The 18,768-nt window shown below is 49.1% G+C and overlaps 1 protein-coding gene, 1 long non-coding RNA gene and 1 pseudogene across 5 annotated transcripts in view; 2 read left to right on the top strand and 1 right to left on the bottom strand.

The window, feature by feature from the left end:
• The window catches only part of CAPN2 (calpain 2), a 54,680-nt gene extending 52,352 nt beyond the window's left edge, over positions 1-2,328 (bottom strand). For 2 of the 3 annotated variants that reach the window (XM_082389914.1, XM_082389915.1), the window contains exon 1: positions 1,986-2,320. In XM_082389914.1, the coding sequence (XP_082246040.1) occupies positions 1,986-2,222 (237 nt within the window). In that variant the 5' untranslated portion in view covers positions 2,223-2,320. Of the gene's footprint in view, positions 1-1,985 lie in introns of all 3 variants that reach the window. The other variant, XM_082389916.1, reaches the window with a different exon arrangement.
• A 6,267-nt stretch (positions 2,329-8,595) lies between these two features.
• LOC309627850 lies at positions 8,596-15,365 on the top strand. The gene is made up of 2 exons (XR_014243992.1): positions 8,596-8,728; positions 15,309-15,365. It is a non-coding gene; the product is annotated as an uncharacterized lncRNA (long non-coding RNA).
• On the top strand, positions 11,298-15,365 carry LOC309627826 (homeobox protein OTX2-like; annotated as a pseudogene). Its single transcript, XR_014249504.1, has 2 exons — positions 11,298-12,742; positions 13,084-15,365. The product of XR_014249504.1 is annotated as a homeobox protein OTX2-like (transcript).
• Positions 15,366-18,768: the final 3,403 nt, after the last annotated feature.

Below are 18,768 nucleotides of genomic sequence, written 5' to 3'. Positions count from 1 at the left end.
CAATTTCTTCAACTGCTGAATGGGACAATAACAGCTACCCTCCCCCTTGGTTGTGTAGTGCACACCCTGTCCCGCCCTAATCTGGGGCCCTAAAATGGCCTCGGATCTCTATTTTCCCATCTGGAAGTCCTACAGGCATTTCCAACCGTTGGGTGACCTGTCCGTGTCCCCTCACTAGCCCCTAAAGCCTTCAGAGGCAGAAACCATATGCACTGTGCCTGGCATACAGCAGGTGTTCAATATACGCTTACTGAGTGAATGAAAGAATAAGCAAAGAAGTATGTAAATTCACTTTCTAAACTGTAAAGTGCTATACAAATGTAAGGCGAATACCTTCTCGTTTACCACTTTCACAGCTGTAATTCTGTTTGAGGCTCATTACAGTCCTGCATTCATTCATTCACTCATTCCACAAATGGTCACAGTCTTTGTTCACAGATGTATCCCAAGCATTTAAGAGACTGCCTGACATATAACAGGCACTCGATAAGCATTGTTAAATGAATGAATGAACGAATGAATGCATACTCTGAATGCACTGGGGCTAGATTGGTGCACAATACACACATGGTCCCTGCAGTTCACTAGGAAGGACAAACAAGTATATTTATAAGTTGTGAAAATGCTATGAAGGAAATTAGCAGGGTTCAGTGATAAAGAATAACAAGATGAGAAGGGGGCTGCTAAGAATGGTCAGGAAAGATCTCTTTGGGGAGGTGACATCTAACTAAGTCCCAAAGAGTAAGTGAGCCAGACTCCAGAAAACCAGGAAAGAGCATCCCTGGCAGGTGAGGCAGGAAAGAGCTGGGTGCCCTTGAAAAACTAAAAGGTGCTGGGCCTGGTGAGCCAGTGGGGAGAGGAAACTATTTAGGCATCACCTCTTGTTTTAGATGAAGAAACGGAGGCAGGGAGGTTAAACGGCTCACGCAGGTTAGCAAGAAGTGAACTCAAGTGCTCCAGGCCAAGAACACTTCCTACTGAACTTGCTGCTTATGGGCTGGGTTTGGGGTAACAGAAGGTGACTAGCGGGTGGGGGTGAGGGGCTCAGAGGAGTGGGAGCAGGGCAGGAATGTTAATTTCCCTAACAGGAATCTAGAGGCTGTATTTCCCAGGAAGCCTCCTTGAGGTTTGGCGGGGGAAGATCGGTGAGGTGTCCCACAGGACATGGGGCCACGAGGGGTTCCAGGGGAAACAGGATGGACAAATTGATCAGGAAGGAAACTGTTCCAAGGCCTGCCAGGGCAAGGAGGGGAGAGACCCAGGGGGGCAGGATAAGGGAACACCGAGGGGCCCCTGAGACGCCGGGGTGAGGATTCTGGGAGGGTGAGTGAGGAGGAGGAACTGGCTCCTGGATGCATCTCCCCTGTGCTTTTGATAATCACCAGGGTAAATGTTACGGGGAGGTCGGCCCCCTTTGGAAAAACAAACAGGAAACCCCGACTGGATAAATCTAACCATCGCTGCACGAGACAATCCTTAGTCACAAAGGACCAGGCCAGGCGTGGACTTTCTCCCTTCCTGAAGCAGCCTAACCGAGTTAGAGACTGACTTTTCCCGGTTAGATAGTGTCCCACTCACCCCACACCCCACCTCGGCACCCCGCCTCCCTTCTCCGCAGACTCTCTCCCCACCGGAGTCCAACAAGTTTTGTCCAGGTCCCCCTATATCAACCGAGTTTTTGTGAGTTTTTGCCGGCGGGCCTGCTAGTGGGATTTACGGGCAGCGTGCACTTCGGCCCGTCCTGCGGGCGCCGTGGGTGGCAGAGGGGACACGGGCGACCGCGGAGCTTCCCCCGACCCCGCGCCTGCAGAGTCCCCGGCTGGGCAGCGCGGGGACGGGGCTCCCGGCTGCGGGGCTCGGCTCTGCGCGCTCCCCGGGCTCCCCGCGCGCTGGGCCTGGCTCTCGGCTGCCGCGAGGCCCGGTCGCCGCGCCTCCGGTTTCCGCGCCCCGCCCGCCCCGCATCCCGCCGCGGGCGGGCTGCCTACCGTGGGCCGCTTCCACTCGATGCCCCGGGTCTTGCTGGAGTAGGGTCCCAACTCCTTGAAGCCCAGGGAAGACGGGAGGGCCGGGAAGGACGGGTCCTGGAAGAGCGCCCCGGCCTCCAGCCACTCGTCCCGCAGCGCCGCGTAGTCCTGGTTGAGGTACTTGACGGCCCTCTCGTGCGAGCCCAGCCCCTCGGCCGCCTCCCGGTCCTTCGCCAGCTTGAACGCGATGCCCGCCATGGTCGGCCCGGTGCCCGCGTTGCCGCCCAGCGAGCGAGCGGGGGTCTCAGCGGCTGCTCGGCGCGGCGCTCCGCAGGGGCGCGGCCAGGGTTCGGCGCGCGGCAGCGGGACTGCGAGCGGCCGCCGCGGGCGATGATTCACCCGGCAGGGCAGCGCCCTCCGCGCGTCGGGGCGTGGCCTGGCCGCTCCCGGCCAGCTCGGCGCCGGGCCCTGGACCCTGCCGGCCGGCGGCCTGCACAGCGCCGGCGGGAGGACGGCGGCGGCGGCCCACGGGGCCGGTGCTGCCACCTGCGGCCGGCGCCTGGGATGGCCGAGCCGGCCCGCGCCGCGCACCTGGGCGTCCTGGTGGAAAAGTGGGGACTCAAACCCAACCCCGATAGACGACTTCCCACTTGTTGGGGAGGAAGGCTGGGCGAAACCCGAGGCTGGGGCTGTCCTGACTCTCCAGGACACACCCTGTGAGTCAGAAGATCGGGGAGAGAGCTCCAGGGGACTAAATCAGCTCTGTGGGAAGGTGTCCCTCCGCTATAGTCCCCATTTGACAGATGGGAAAACTGAGCATCAGAGAGGTTCAATGACATCATCCAATGTCACACAACTAATTAGAGGCAGAACAGGGATTCTAAGTCACCAGAGGCGTGTTACAATCGTGATGCTACACACTGCTACTGGTTAGCTATATGATCACAGATAGGGTGGCCAGATTTGGCAAATAAAAATACATCCACCTGTAATAGGGAAGAACAAATCTGACTCCATATTAGATCTGTTTTGTTGCCTGTGTTTAGTCATGCTGGCTCTGAACCTTTTGTAAAATAATGTTATCTACAGCCTGAAATATACAGGATAGCCTATTCTCAGGGCTCTGACCTTTAAGAGTACATTCATATAGAGATAAAAAGTTGCAGAACAGAGAATAACTTTTGTTTCATTGGAGGTTTACAGGAACATCTTGACCTGACCAACATGAACAGCTACAAGAAGGAAGGATTCCAACACCAAGAAGTTTGCAACAACTAACCACGCCCCTCCCTCATCTTGCCTTTAAAAGTGCTTTGCTGAACTTCTTGGAGAAGTTCGGGGTATTTTAAGCACGAGACAGCCTTCTTGCATAGCCCTGCAATAAACCTTTCTCTGCTCCAAACTCTGATGTTTCGGTTTGTTTGGGCTCACTGTGTGTCGGGCACATGAACTTGTGTTTGGTAACACACCCAGTTAAATTTGATTTTCAGGTAAACACTAATGATTTTTAGTATAAGTATATCCCAAATATTGCACGGGGCATACTTAAACTAAAAAATTGTTTCCTACGTAGGGGAGCAAAATTTGCCACCCCAAAATATCTCTCTGGCATGCGGATTATTTTGAGCTGAAAACAGTCAAGGCCCAAAAGACTCAGGAAGAAGCTTTGACCTTACCGGTAACTGCCTAAAGAATTTAGATAAAGGGCCTGTTTCCAGAAGAGAGCCATCACCAGAGATATGTGCAAAGAATATGGGCTCAGTGTGGTGGGGAAAACTGCAGGGCCTAGAGACCAGATTCCTCTCTGTGTCCCATTGTCTCCACCTGGCCCAGCAAACATCTATTTACCAAATATTTGCTTTTCCATCTCCAAGTCAATTGTCTTCTTCCCCTTTGAAGTCCCAAACCCCTACCACCAACATCCTCATTTGTCTTTAGCTGAAGATGGTGTTTAAGGAGAGGGCTTCAGCCAATTTGGCAAGTTACTCAGTTTTTCTGGATCTCTCCCATGTATACATGGTATTAAACTTTTATTTGATTTTCTTTTGTTAACCTGCCTCATGTCAATTTAATTTTTAGACCAGCTGGAAGAACATAGAAGGGTGGAGGAAAATTTCTTCTTCTCTATTTGCTATTTATCTGAAACTCACTTTTAACTGGGAGGACGGAGTCCATATTGCTAAAGCCTTTAGAACATTGCCTGTGTTCGGGGCCACTGTGACCATTCTGCTCGTTGAAGAGGTAGCGTGAGATTCTTGGCTCATACACAGGAATGGGTGTGTGCCAAGGAGTGCGGTCGTCCCTTCCTCTCCATCTCTGTGCTAATATGGAAGAATTCATGTTTCAGTGGAAAGCTATGCATTGTTTAGAGCAGTATTTCTTTTTTAAAAAATTTATTTATTTATTTTTGGCTGCATTGTGTCCTCGTTGCTGCGTGTGGCATTTCTCTAGTTGTGGCGAGCGGGGACTACTCTTCGTTGTGGAGCACGGGCTCTAGGCGTGCGGGCTTCAGTAGTTGTGACATGCGGGCTTAGTAGTTGTGGCTCGTGGGCTCTAGAGCGCAGGCTCAGTAGTTGTGGCACATGGGCTTAGTTGCTCCGTGGCATGTGGGATCTTCCCGGACCAGGGCTCAAACCCACGTCCCCTGCATTGGCGGGTGGATTCTTAACCACTGTGCCACCAGGGAAGCCCTAGAGCAGTATTTCTTAACTGGGGGTGAATTTGCCCCCTCCTCCCGGCCTTGGGGGACATTTGGCAATGTCTGGAGATAATTTTTGTTATGATGGGGTGCTACTGGCCTCTATTGGGTAGAAGCCAGGGATGCTGCTAAACATCTTGGATGTCTAGGACAGTTCCCCACAAAACAAAGAATTACGTGGTCCATGTCGACTGAAAAAAAGAAAGAAAAAAACACAACGTGAGAGCTGTGAGTTAAGTTTTTTTGGGGGCAAAATGAGAATTATAGCCTGGGAGACAGTCTCTCAGCTCTGAGGAACTCTCTGAAGAAGTAGGGAGGAGGATACATGCACAGTATACATGTGATTTTGGTGACGGGGGATACATACAGTCAAGCTCACATCTTGGCAGAAGGTTGCAGCTAGTCACAAGGAGCAGATGTCTCCATTAATGATTTTAGTGCTTTCCTAGATGTGAGAAGATGCAAGAAATTGGGCTCATAAAATCTTCTCCTGAAAATATCTAACTATCTGAAGGCCTGTTCTGCCAGTTTTCCCCAGAGCACAGAGTGCCTCATTCCTGATCTCCACCCTGAACTCCTTTCAGGGGGTGTTGAAGGTCAGCAACTGCAGTGGCTTAGTGAGAACCAGATGGGAAGTGACGATTGTTAGTGGGCATCCAAAATGTCAGTAATGCCGAGGCTGAGAAAGTCTGGTTTAGAGGACCTCCTCCCAGGTTATCTGATTCCAGCCTTTCACTGTTTTTGAGTCATTTTACAACCCAAAGTTGTAGATAACAGTAGCAGTGCAAAATAATTTTTCTCTATATGCAAATTAATTCTGTTCAGTGCGGGACGGGGGATCTCTCTCCCCACCGTGGAGAAGCCAGTTGAGTCCATTTGCACATTCATTTCAATATTCTTTATTCTTCACTTCATATAAATCTGTGCCTCTTTGACTTTTCCTTTGAATCAGTCATAACATATGCTTAGTTGCCTCATTTAATTAATAAGTTAAATAAAATCTTTAAAACTTGTTCATTTTATATCCATATGTGTCATGATTTTACCTTTTTTTTTTTTTTTAAATTATCTTTTAGTCTGAGGAAGACCAGATAAAGTGGCATTTTAGTCAATCTTGAAGGACAGTTTGAGATTTGAATATTCAGGATTTTTTAGTGAAACAATGATCTGTCAGGAAAAACTGAAAAGTCTTTGGAATTAAAAGGTATTCCTGGTGTTCTATGGAATTAGATGGAGCCTAATCACCCTGCCAGGGGTCAGATCTGCAGCGGTCTGTGCCTTTCATAGTCTTTAGGATATTTTACTACTCTGTGCATTGTAGAAATTGATAGTAATGCAAATAATTATTGTCCATGTATATGCAAATGAACTTCTTTGGGTAGAAGTGCAATCAAATGGATTCCCTCCCTCAGTTTTGCATCTATTAACAAATTCCATTCAGCATTCCTAATTGTTCTTTTGGATTCTCCTTTAAACTTTTTTTTTTTTTTTAATATCTACTGGTTCCCTCATTTATTCATGAGTTAAATCAAATCTTTGACATGTAGTTATTTTATATTTGTATGAGAGTCATTATTTAGTCTTTTAACAGACACTTTGTGGACAGGCTCTGTTATGTCATGTGCACATTATCGCCTCTTAATAAATGATGGAGAAATAAATAAAATGGGTGAGAAATATTCAAGTAAAATAGAGGCATTTTTCTTGGATAAGAGATGGATATTGGGCACTCAATGCTCTAACTTCAAGTGTTTACAGGATTGTCCTGGAGAAGAGGAGGTGTATTCATTCTGTGTTGCTCCAGAGGGAGAAGTGGAACTAGTGATCGACTTAAAGGGGCACAGATTTTAATTCAACATAAAAACTAATTAAATAGTGGCTTGTGACGTGGAGATTCCAGCAGCACTGGCTGTGTTCAAGGGGTCAGGGGTTCCCCAACTTGGTTGAGTATCAGAATCACTTGGGGTCACAAAGTGTTTGGTCTTTAATGATTGAGGGCCAGCCAGATGGGGGTCCTTCTGCTGGAGGGGCCTGCAGAGATAGGGGCTGGTGACCTATGGGGTCCTTTCATAGCCAAAGATTCCACGGCCTGAAGGTTTGCTGGCAGGTGGTATGAGCCAGCCCTCTAGGTACTTCTCCATCATCATCAGGGTGCCAGCTTCCTCTTAGCTTTAAAGTCAGCACTGGCCTTGTTCTTGAGGGCCACACACCCATTCTATAAGTGGGGGGGAGTGGTTTGTGTATGAAAGAACTACTCTGTCCCTCAGAATCTTTTGGGGATTGCCTATTGCTCCCCACTTTCTAAATTTCCCGGATAGGAGGAGGAGTCATAGGATTTTCGAATTGCATTGGCTGCCATGAGTATTTATTCACATTTAAGAACTGAGCCCTGGACTTCCCTGGTGGCACAGTGGTTAAGAATCCACCTGCCAATGCAGGGGACACAGGTTAGAGCCCTGGTCCGGGAAGATCCCACATGCCGTGGAGCAACTAAGCCCGTGCACCACAACTACTGAGCCTGCGCTCTAGAGCCCGTGAGTCACAACTACTGAGCCTGCGCACCTACAGCCTGTGCTCTGCAACAAAAGAAGCCACTGCAATGAGAAGCCGGTGCACCACGATGAAGAGTAGCCCCCGCTCGCCGCAACTAGAGGCAGCCCGTGCGCAGCAACAAAAACCCAACACAGCCAAAAATAAATAAATAGAATAAGTTAAAAAAAAAAAAGAACTGAGCCCCTTGCACCAAGAGCTTCAGGAGTGGAATTCCCAGGCACCCCATTTCCATGGAATCAGCCTCCATTTGGGTTTGGTTTTGTATTCACCAATTTTATTCCTCCTCCCTCAATCTATCTTGTCCTTGACCAGGTGTTCACGTGTCCATTTCTTACACTCTGCTTGACCAAACTTTAGTCAGGTTTCTCTCTTGCCTCCAAGTCTGAGCAAACACAGAAAAAGTGGACCAGGTCCTGCTTATCAGCTTCTCCTGGGAAATCTCCTGACCTCCAGCATGACCTTTTCCTATCAGACCCCATTCGTTTCCCCTTGTTCGTCCGGCTTCCCCTCCAAAGATTCTGCTTATGTCTGTTGCCCCTCCTTTACCCTATTAAAAAACAAACTGTTTTTTTCTTTTGATTTTGAGATCCTTGCAGCTTTCTGAGACCTGAGAGTTCCCCCTGTTGCAACAGTCTTTCTTTCTGATTAAAGTCTTCCTCATCTAAGTCTGGATGTGTTTTTACCCGACATCCTGCATCTCCAGTTTACACTGCCCGATGGACGGGTACCACTGCCACCACCAGGCTCTGCTTTCTGTACCCTTGGATGAAATGGGGGACATAGGCATTCATTCCTAGCTCACAGGTTTCTGGTGCAAGTGTTTTACGAAACCATCCCAGTTGAGAACAGAGGAAAGAGACAACCCTTCCTGGAAGCTGTCAATTTCCTTCACTGTCTGATTTCCGCTAGGCCACTGAGCCCCGGGCTCTTGGGAGAAAGCTTGTCCACCCGTCCAGCAGCAGAATGGGCAGATTTCTCCTCCAGCTGGTCTGCTGGAGGACAGCCCATCCTGGGAAAGCACCTCCTCCCAGGCGGGTGGCTAAGGTTCCCCTTCCCAGGCCTTTCAGCGACAAAGGCAAACCAGCCCTAAGAGAAGCTTCCTGCAGCCCTTCACAGAGGAGCCCCATCGTCTCCCGGGAGTACCATCCTCTGGCCCGGGCCACACCCTCTTCTCTGCAGTCCTGGCAGATGATTCGTCAGCCTTCAGGGCCTCTGCACACAGGACTCTGCTCACAAAGGAACTTGGTGGTCCTGAGCTACTCATATTTACTTGCAGTTACCCATGATGATGACCACACCCGCCACTGGACAAGGTCCAGTTTTTTAAACCTGAATAAACACTCCTCTGTACTTTTCAAAGCCTCCCACATGATTCTATCTCTCTGGATCCAGCAAGATCTCATCTCTCTCTGACGGCACAATCCCTTCCACAGGAACTCACCAGTGCAGATAGACAGACATACTTCCTATCAGCCTCACTGATGCAGCGGGTCACCCAGCCCTGAGAGCAGGGGTGAGTCAGAGCAGCTGGGATTACCCACAGCTGCCTGGGGGCGGGCCACAGGCCTGTGTGCCACTAGGGGTGTGTGTGTATGTGTGTTTGTGTGTGTGTGTGTGTGTGTGTGTGTGTGTGTGAGAGAGAGAGAAAGAGAGAGAGGGAGAGAAGAAGAGAGGGAGAGAGAAAGTGTGTGTGTCTCAGAGGCCCAGAGCAAAGGAATCTCTTTTTGTAGAATTTTTCTTTCTGTTTCTTTTTCTTTTTTCTTGGTCAATATTGTGTTTTTATTGGAGTATAGTTGATTTACAATGTTGTGTTAATTTCTGCTGTACAGCAAAGTGATTCAGTTATACCTATATATACATTCTTTTTTAAAATATTCTTTTCCATTATGGTTTATCATAGGATACTGAATATAGTTCTCTGTGCTATATAGCAGAACCTTCTTTTTGTAGAATTTTTCTTTAGATTATTTTCTCCAAGTGAAAAGAAGAGAAAATAAAGCATCTAGGTCATACCAAATCCATAGCCCGGATGCTTAAGAGGTGTTAGGGGCACAGTCTGCAGGTCCCGGGGATACTATTCCAAGCCACCTTCTTTTTTTTTAAAATAAGTACCTGATTATTTTTTATTTTATTTATTTTTATTTATTTATTTATTATTTTTGGCTGTGTTGGGTCTTCGTTTCTGTGCGAGGGCTTTCTCTAGTTGCGGCAAGCGGGGGCCACTCTTCATCACGGTGCGCAGGCCTCTCACTATCGCGGCCTCTCTTGTTGCGGAGCACAGGCTCCAGACACGCAGGCTCAGTAGTTGTGGCTCACGGGCCCATTTGCTCCGTGGCATGTGGGATCTTCCCAGACCAGGGCTCGAACCCGTGTCCCCTGCATTGGCAGGCAGACTCTCAACCACTGCACCACCAGGGAAGCCCCCCAAGCCACGTTCTTAATTGAGCCCCTCCACGTGCATTATACACATTTACACATTTAATCTTCACCATTGGTCAAGGAAAATCTTATTTCCTCATATTATAGATGAGGAAATGGAGGCCCAGAAAAAGGGCAGCTAATATGTGATCGAGCCACAGTCTTGTCCAGTCTCTTTCCCTGGCTTAGGAGGGCAGAGGGGCTGGCGGGGGGCCACCTCTTTCCTAGGGCTGAGGCTGAGGAAAAGCCAGTTCTGTCTTCTCCGTCTTTCAGGTCTGTGATCAGAATCCAAAAGAGAGCAAGGAGAATACGAATTCCACAGTGTTATAACATACGGTTTTGTTTTAAAGATTTCTCCCTGGCTAGAGCCGTTACAGGCTTTAGTCTTTCCTTATGACTGTAGAGTGAGGGTTGGATAGGCCTGTTGGATTCCACCAGTGGGATGGGGTGTCCTGTGTGTTTCCAAGGACGGATGGGATAGGCTGTCCTTGGTGCTGCAAAAGCTGGGAGGTGCTAAGAGTAGGAGGACAGAGGAAAACTCCAGACAGAAAGCTTCAAAAAGCCCAGACAGTTTCCTGGGCCCCGTGATGATTTTACTTATCGGCTGGAGCTCAGGATACTATATCTGACCCTTGCCAAGAGGCCAGAGAAGCAGGGCAGCTGCTGCTCACCCACCAAAAACCATCTCTGGGAGGAGTTTCCACAGAAGGGGTCCCCTAGTGATAGCTTTGCTAATAACAAGTTATATCTTGTATTTGTGGGGTCCTTTGCAATTTTCAAAACACTAACCATCAATTCTCTCATATGTTCAAATGGGGAAAAAATATCTGCTCTGCAGAGTTCACAGAGTGGTTTGTAAGCATTGAAATCACGACGTGTGTGAAATTGCTGGAACTGGACCACCTCGGGTGCTGTCACTGTTCTCATCAGCAGCCGCATACCTTTCTCCTAAAGGCCCACACGTGGGGAGCAATTCCTCTATTTTCACGCTGCCCGCTGCAGGGAAGGAGCGCAGGGTAGAGTGTTCTCTCTGTAGGAAGTGATAAGCTCCAGTGTCTGCACCAGGGGTGTTGGGAGAGGCGCTGGCCTCACCCATAATTTCCATCAGCACAACCCCCAAGTGCCCCAAATAAATACATTTCTGAGCCCAGAACAGGGGGCTTACTAGGCAAAAAAACTCAAGACAAGCCCCAACGCACCCTGCTTCATCTACCATCCACATTTTCATCCCCAAGTCCTTCCCATGTAGAAACTGTAGAACTGCCCTATATATACTCCAGCTCACGCGATGAGAAGGTGGAAGTGGCCCCCTCCGCCCTCCTGTGTCTGCAGGCTTGGTGGTCGCAGTGCAATTGTCCCTACTATGCCAGCTGTGGCAGAAACCAATTTCCCAGTAATGTTTACGGCTGTTCAAAAAAATGGTAAACATCACCGGTGCTTGTTTGTTTACACTGTGATTCAGGTAACCACATTTTGAGAAGTGTGGCTCTATCTGGTCTCTTGGATTCATTACTTCTCCCAATTCCTTTCCTTTCTTCAGCCAATCAGTTAACAGGCTTGTTACCAAGAAATGAAATTGAAAATGGTTAATAACCACCGTGGCCCGATTTACCCACCCATTGGAAGGGAAAGTGATGCCAGCACTGGTGTAGGAAACCTCTGCTGAGTTAGGTGTGTGGATTGGGGCAGTGGCGGGGGGAGATCTGGGGATTGCAGAGAAAGGTCTGGGGGATCAGGGGGGCTAGAACAGTGGGGGCAGGGAAGGAACCAATCCTGTTGTCATAAAGGACAGCCACCCACCCCTATCTCCTAATCCCTTTGGATCTCCACATTTCCTGCACTCTGTTACATCTGTTGTTTGGCAGTTTCGACATGTTTCAGCATTTTTTCTCCTCTGTGCAATGTTGTATTCCAACCTGGGCTCGGACACAGCTCTCTTGCTGTTACTTTTTATCTCCTCCCTCCTTCGGGCACAGGGCTCGGCCTAGTGACGGCTGGTTCTTGCTGTCACCCAACTTATTCCTGGAACCTAGATTCCAGGAACCCTTCCTTTCCCTTCCCCTTTAGGCCTTCCATCAACGCAGCGTCTCAGACTGACCACGACTCAGTGCCAACACCGGGAACTCGAGTGTGGATCTGAGGCAAGCATCTTAACCTTCCTGCGTCTCAGTTTTCCCATCTGTAAAATAGGGATGATGACATTGGGGGTGTTAACAAAGTGTTATGTGCCAAGATGGGAGGAGACTCATAAATATAGCTTGGGTTGTTGATATAAATCAAGTGAGGCCTTGGGACTTGCTTTCTGTACAATGAGGCCCTGGACGCACTATAATTATTGAAGTGTTTCACATTTTGAGATCCATGTGACAGAATCCAGGGTTGGATGGAACTTGAGAGGTCTTCTTGTTTAGTGTTTACAAAACTTTACTTAGGGGAATTCCCTGGAGGTCCAGTGAGTTAGGACTTGGCGCTTTCACTGCAGGGGCCTGGGTTCAATCCCCGGTCAGGGAACTAAGATACTACAAGCTGCGAGGCATGGCCAAAAACAAATAAATAAATAATAAATAAAGATTGAACCAATGACAGCAGCCTTACCTTGAAAAATATTTAAAAAAAAAACACCGGCTCTTCTTAAGTTAGTGGTGGAATGTGGAAGAGCTGCGTCCTCCGAAGCGGTAAACCAGCACCTCTGTTTGTTTGCTTGCTTTGCCTCAGTTCCACCACTCCAAACCCACCCACCAAGGACTCTGAATCTGTCCACCCCGGGCGAAGCGAGACTTTCCGGCTAGGTCCCCCAGACTTGGGCCAACTTTGCATCTCCAAACAACCTTAGCATGATGTCTTATCTTAAGAACCACCTTACGCAGTCAATGGGCTGAGTCTGACCACTTTGGGCATGGACTTGCTGCACCCCTCGGTGGGCTACCCAGCCACCCCTCAGAAACAGCAGCGGGAGAGGACGATGTTCACCTGGGCGCAGCTAGATGTGCGGGAAGCATTATTTGCTAAGACCTGATACCCAGATATCTTCAAGCGGGAGGAGATGGCGCTGAAAATCAACTTGCCTGAGTCCAGGCTACAGGTGCGGTTTAAGAATCGAAGAGCTGGGGTTTCCCTGATGGCACAGTGGTTAAGAATCCGCCTGCCAATGCATGGGACACGTGTTCGAGCCCTGGTCCGGGAAGATCCCACATGCTGCAGAGCAACTAAGCCCATGCGCCACAACTACTGAGCCTGCGCTCTAGAGCCCGCGAGCTACAACTACTGAAGCCCACGAGCCTAGAGCCCGTGCTCCGCAACAAGAGAAGCCACCGCCATGAGAAGCCCACGCACCGCAACGAAGAGTAGCCCCCGCTCACCGCAACTAGAGAAAGCCCGCGCGCAGCAACGAAGACCCAACACAACCAAAAATAAAAACAAATAAATAAATTTAAGAATCGAAGAGCTAAGTGCCACCAACAGCAGCAGCAACAGCAGAATGGAGGTCAAAACAAAGTGAAACCTGCCAAAAAGAAGACGTCTCCTGCTCGGGAAGTGAGTTCAGAGAGTGGAACAAGTGGCCAATTCACTCCCCCCTCTAGCACCTCGGTCCCAGCCATTTCCAGCAGCAGTGCTCCTGTGTCTGGAGCCCAGCTTCCATCTCCTCCCTGTCCGATCCCTTGTCCACCTCCTCTTCCTGCATGCAGAGGTCCTATCCTATGATCTATACTCAGGCTTCGGGTTATAGTCAAGGATATGCTGGCTCAAATTCGTACTTTGGGGGCGTGGACTGTGGATCTTATTTGACCCCCATGCATCATCAGTTCCTGGACCAGTGACCACACTCAGTCCCATGGGTACCAACGCAGTCACCAGCCATCTCAATCAGTCCCCAGCTTCTCTTTCCACCCAGGGATATGGAGCTTCAAGCTTGGGTTTTAACTCAACCACTGACTGCTTTGATTATAAAGATCAGACATCTTCATGGAAATTCCAGGTTTTGTGAAGACCTGCAGAACCTCTTTTTGTGGGTGATTTTTAAATACACTGGGCTGGATATTCCAGTTTTAGCCAGGCATTGGTTAAAAGAGTTAGATGGTATGATGCTCAGACTCATCTTCTGATTAATGTCCTGCGAGACATAGAAAGAAAAATGAAAGGCCTTAGAGGGGCCTGCCAGCCAGCTACATGAAATGCACAAACCAATACACTTAAGATCCTATCATAGTTTTAGATCATTGGTTTTCCTGATTCGCAAAGTGATCGAAAGCATTCTAGCCACGTGCAACCAAATACCACCAAAAAATAAACAAACAAAACTAAATTGTGAGGGAAAAGAGGGAAAGACATAGCCTTCTTAAGCAGAGGTGTTCCAATGTCTTAGCCAATCCTTGGATGAATCTTAGGAATGGACAGTGTCTCAAGCTCACTCACGTTTCATGACCAACTGGTCGTTGGCACTGAAAAACTTTTCAGGGCTGTGTGAATTGTGCGACTGATTGCCCTAGATGCACTACTTTATTTAAAAAATAATGTTCATAAGGAGTCAATATGTAGTTTAAGAGACAATCAGTGTGTGTCTTATATAAATGGTACATCTGTGGTTTTTAATCTGTGCTAGACTTCAAAACTGTGATCTCCTGTTATTGTATGCAACCTTGAACTCCACCTCTGCAGGGGTTCTTCTGTGATTCAAGAGGTTATCATTATAAGTAAATTCAGAGCAACTGAGTACTTATCTAAAAAGATTACCTTTGGCTGGAGGTAAGCTGCACTGAAACTTTACAACAAAATGTCTCTGGACAAGGAGAGTGAGAGAAGAGAAACGAAAGGACACTAATTCATCTGTAATTTGCTGTTGGTAAGCCTAGCGGTAAAGAGACGTTGGTCAATTGCTCTGACCCTGATGAATTTATAAACTGAGATCCTCGTTGTTTATGCTTGCAGATGTTAACTGGAAAAGTTATATATGCATAAGCCTTTCTTCCTGGATTTGGCAGATATGTATAATTATATTAAAATGGTTCTAGCACACAAAAAAAGAAAAGCAAACAAAACAAAACAAAACAAAAAACCCAAAACTTTACTTAGCAGATCATAAGTTCCATGAGATGTTAATGGATGTTCCATGGTGTCGTGGCTGTGAGTGGGTGGATGTTAGCTTTTAGTGATCAAATAAATTTGGGAAACACTTCAAATTATGTTCCCCTCTTGAGAACCATAACGTATATTCTTACATTAAAGGCTCAGGCAAGTCCTGTAGCAAAGAATTCTGTTTTACCTAGTTTGCCAATTTGGGTCCTCCAGGAAGCAAAAGGCCAACACAAAGTTAGACGTGCAAGAGATTGATTGGGGGTGATGCCTGTGGAAGAGAAAGGGGGGAGGGAGCAGAGGAGGTAGGGGAGCCTTCGGACCACAGTGCAAGCCTGACACCTGTGGAAAGAGAGAGAGAAGGAAAAACAGTGGGGTTGGTGGGCCAGCAGTGCCGCCTGAGAAAGCCCCAGCCAACCCACTGGGGACTCCTGAGCAAAGCAGGCCTCTTAGAAGTCAGCAGTGGGCAGAAATGGCCAGCCCAGTGCCTCTGCTGTATTGTCAGTGGCTGGAGCAGCCTGGGGAGAGCTTGTCTTCAACTTGAATGCTCTACACATATTTTTTCATTTCATTGATGGGTCTTGTCATTTTTTCCACATTTACAGATGAGGAAACCGAGGCACCACGAGTTTCAGTGACTTCCCTGGGGTCATCCAACTAGTGAGTAGTGGAGTCGGAATTTGAACGCAAAGCTGCATTTGGGAAGCCCTGCCCTAGACATGGGGCAGTGTGGTTTGCAGAGCGAATGGGGAGAAAAATGAACATACTGACCCTTATTTATCAGCACGCCGCAAACTGCCATGGCCACAGTCACTGATGGCTTCCAGATCCTCAGTCAAGGATCTAGTTCCTCCTCAAGGGCTAGAGATAATATTTTGAGCCATACCCTGTGAGCTGTTTTGCAGATACCGAGGCTTCCCTGTTTTCACCTCGGGTATTGTGCGCTGCCTCTGGTACTGCAGTCCTTCCCCTCCTTCTCGAAACCTTTCCTCCTCTGCTTCCGTGGATGACTCCCTCTCCCGGCTTTTCTCCCAGCTCTCTGCCTGTTCTTCCTCAACCTCCTTCACCAGCTCCTCTTTCTCTGCCTGTGCCTTTTGTGTACGTTGTTCTGGCTTTTCCTGCCCCAGAACCTGCCTGGTCCATCATCTCCTCTGCTTCCAACTTCCAATCACAGGGGCCACTTGTAAATGTAGCCAGCACTGGGGGTAGAATAACCAGGATATTTCCACTGCCTGAGGCTTCTTCCTCCTCTGAGAGGTTGTTTGTTTGTTTTCTTTTACACACACACACACACACACACACACACACACACACACACACACGACTTTTCTACAGACTTAGAGATATTTACTTTTTAGAACATTAGTTTGGCTGCTGAGCCCACGTGCCACAACTACTGAAGCCCACGCGCCTAGAGCCCATGCTCCGCAACAAGAGAAGCCACCGCAATGAGAAGCCCACGCACCACAAAAAAGAATAGCCCCCGCTCACCACAACTAGAGAAAGCCCGCATGCAGCAACGAAGACCCAACGCAGCCAAAAATAAATAAATAAATTTACACCAAAAAAAACAACAACCCAGAACATTAGTTTGGGCTTCCAGGCACAATGAAGCATAATGGTGCCCAAGGCATTCTCCATACAATTTATAACTTAAATTTCCACGTGATTTAAAGCTTGGAAAGACATTCCTTTTTTTTTCTGGGTGTTGGGTGCCCAGGTTCTTCCTTGGCCCAGAGAGAGGCTCTGCCCAGCACCTCCCAAGAGAGACCCTGCCTGGGGCCAAACAAGGGAATTACAAAAGGAGCCTCAGAGCCCTGCCTGGGTCTGAGTCACCTCTCAGTGATGCGGCCACACGGCATCTGACTCAGAGCGATTCTTCAGCTCCTAATGGCAAGGACGAGAATCACAAAGGCGACAGGCTTAGAGGTGGAGAAGAGGGCAGGACCATTTCCTCTCATCTCATCGCTGCAGATGAGAAGCCGAGGCCAGAGAAGGGCTGTGACAGCTGAAGGGCCAGCAGTCATAGGGGAGGGCTGGAGCCAGCAATGGGGCCTCTGCCTCATGTGGGGGGCGGGTTTCCCATCTTGCTGCCCGCTCCCCAGGCTGTGCCCGGCCTCTGGCTGGAACATGTCCTGGAGACCAGTCACCCCGCCTCTGACCGGGTTATGCCTGGGAGGCCTCGGCTTCCTGACTCATACTCAGAAGGGAGTGTCTTGGAGGAATTTCTTTCCACCCAAGCAGTCTAGGTGTTAGGGGAAACACTGACTGAAACCGCCCTCCGGGGCCAGGCAAACACAGCAACAATTTGCATGAGTTATTTTACGACAGGAGATCCTGGTTAGGAACACGGAACTAACAAGCCACCACCAACCAGAAGAATCGGGAAAGGTCAAAAGGAGAGAGGAGACACCTGTCCGCATGTCTTACCAGCCTCCCAGAATCCTCCTCGCTGGAATCCATCTTGGCTGAGCGGTTGTGCGCCCCACCGGAAAGGACCCTGAGTCAGAGTGATTGGCCAGAGACAACCCGAAACTAATCCCATCACCATGAAACCCAAGGCTGCAAGCCGCGTGGCAGAGCGGTTCTCCTGCGGTCCCTCACCCTGCTGCTCTCCGCCCGGGCGCCCCTTCCCAATTAAGTCTCTCGCTTTGTCAGCACGTGTGTCTCCTCGGACAATTCCTCTCCGAGCATTAGACAAGAGCCCACTGTCGGGCCCTGGAAGGGGTCCCCTTCCTGCAACATAGGCACTGACCAAAAATGCAAGTCACGTGAAGACATAAGTGCTCTCTAATGTATATTCTGTGATGTGGCTTTGAATGCAAATCAAAAAACACAATAATAAATAATCAGAGCTATTACCTTAGCACTTTTGTGTCACTTCTGTTACAGTGCTTATAACCAGGTGCGACAAATACTAACGGGTCTGATTCCCCGCTAGCCTGTAAGTTCCTGAACTGGAGAACTGTGTCTTTCTTACTCACCCTGTGATCCTGGCACAGTGCCTGGCGCCCGGTGGGTCCCTGGTGAAGGTCTGTTGACTGAAGGAACATAGACACAAAGCTTACCCTAGACAAAGCTTGCTGGTATCTCCCATGGCTGTGTCACCTGTATAGGTGGGGGAAATGCTGCTTAGGGTCCTGTGTCCTGCTAAAGGGGTCCCTGAATTGAGAGTTTTTAGGAGCCCTGGCTTAACAGCCATGAGGGTTGTGTCTTGTGTCTGTGTTTATCGTGGGGTGGGGTGTACCATCCCCCTCTACAGAGAGCCAGAAGATCTCTGCCCCAGCGTGGGGCGGCTGTGATGTCTGCTCTAGGAGAAACACGAGAAGGTTCTTGGTCGAGGTCTTGCAAGCGTTTCCTGCTGACTCCCTCCTCCCCTCACTCTCCTTGGCTGGACTGGTCCATCCTTCACGTGTGCATGCTGATGCTGGCCTATGGCGTTGGGGAGCCTGAGAGTCTTCAGGTAGTCTGCCTGGGACCAGACTGGCCATTACACAGCCCAGTCTCTCCACCCCATTTCCACCCACTGGGGTGTGCAAATGCCCTGGGGCATTCAGGGCTGATTACAAAGTACTGCAAACCAGGAGCCCGCCTCTGCAGCGCCTTGTAAGGGTCTTGAGGGAGTCATCAAAGGGTTAAGGAGGTGAGGGTGAGTAAGGCTGGACGGGGGAGGGGGAGGGATCTGGGTGCAGGGGGCCCCTGAGCCCCATCACAGGAAATGCCAGGAGCACTGAAGGCTCCTTCCAGAAGCAGGACTCTGGCCAGGACTGCAGAGCCCCACCTCTCAGTGCCCAGGGCCTGCTCAGCCCTCAGAGGCAGGCCCTGAGGGAAGAGTACTCGGCTTTTCTGAAGACAGCAATTCCCCAAGGTTTCTCCTCATTGACAGTGGAGCAGCTGCTCACCTATTAGCACAATAGGCTGACACGCTTTCGTGGGAGAGGAAATAACCCTCTCCACCCTTCTGTGGAACTGGGATGATTTCTCTGAGTCTCAGAGAGCTGTAAATATTGCCAAGACTTCCTGAACAATGAATACAAGCCCCTAATAAAGGCTTTACACCACAAT

Source organism: Balaenoptera borealis, assembly GCF_965194805.1.
Source record: "Balaenoptera borealis genome assembly, chromosome: 1".
In the NCBI taxonomy this organism is placed as follows: Eukaryota; Metazoa; Chordata; class Mammalia; order Artiodactyla; family Balaenopteridae; genus Balaenoptera; species Balaenoptera borealis.
Note: the sequence above shows the minus strand (reverse complement) of the source record. Positions and strands in the feature narration are given on the sequence as shown.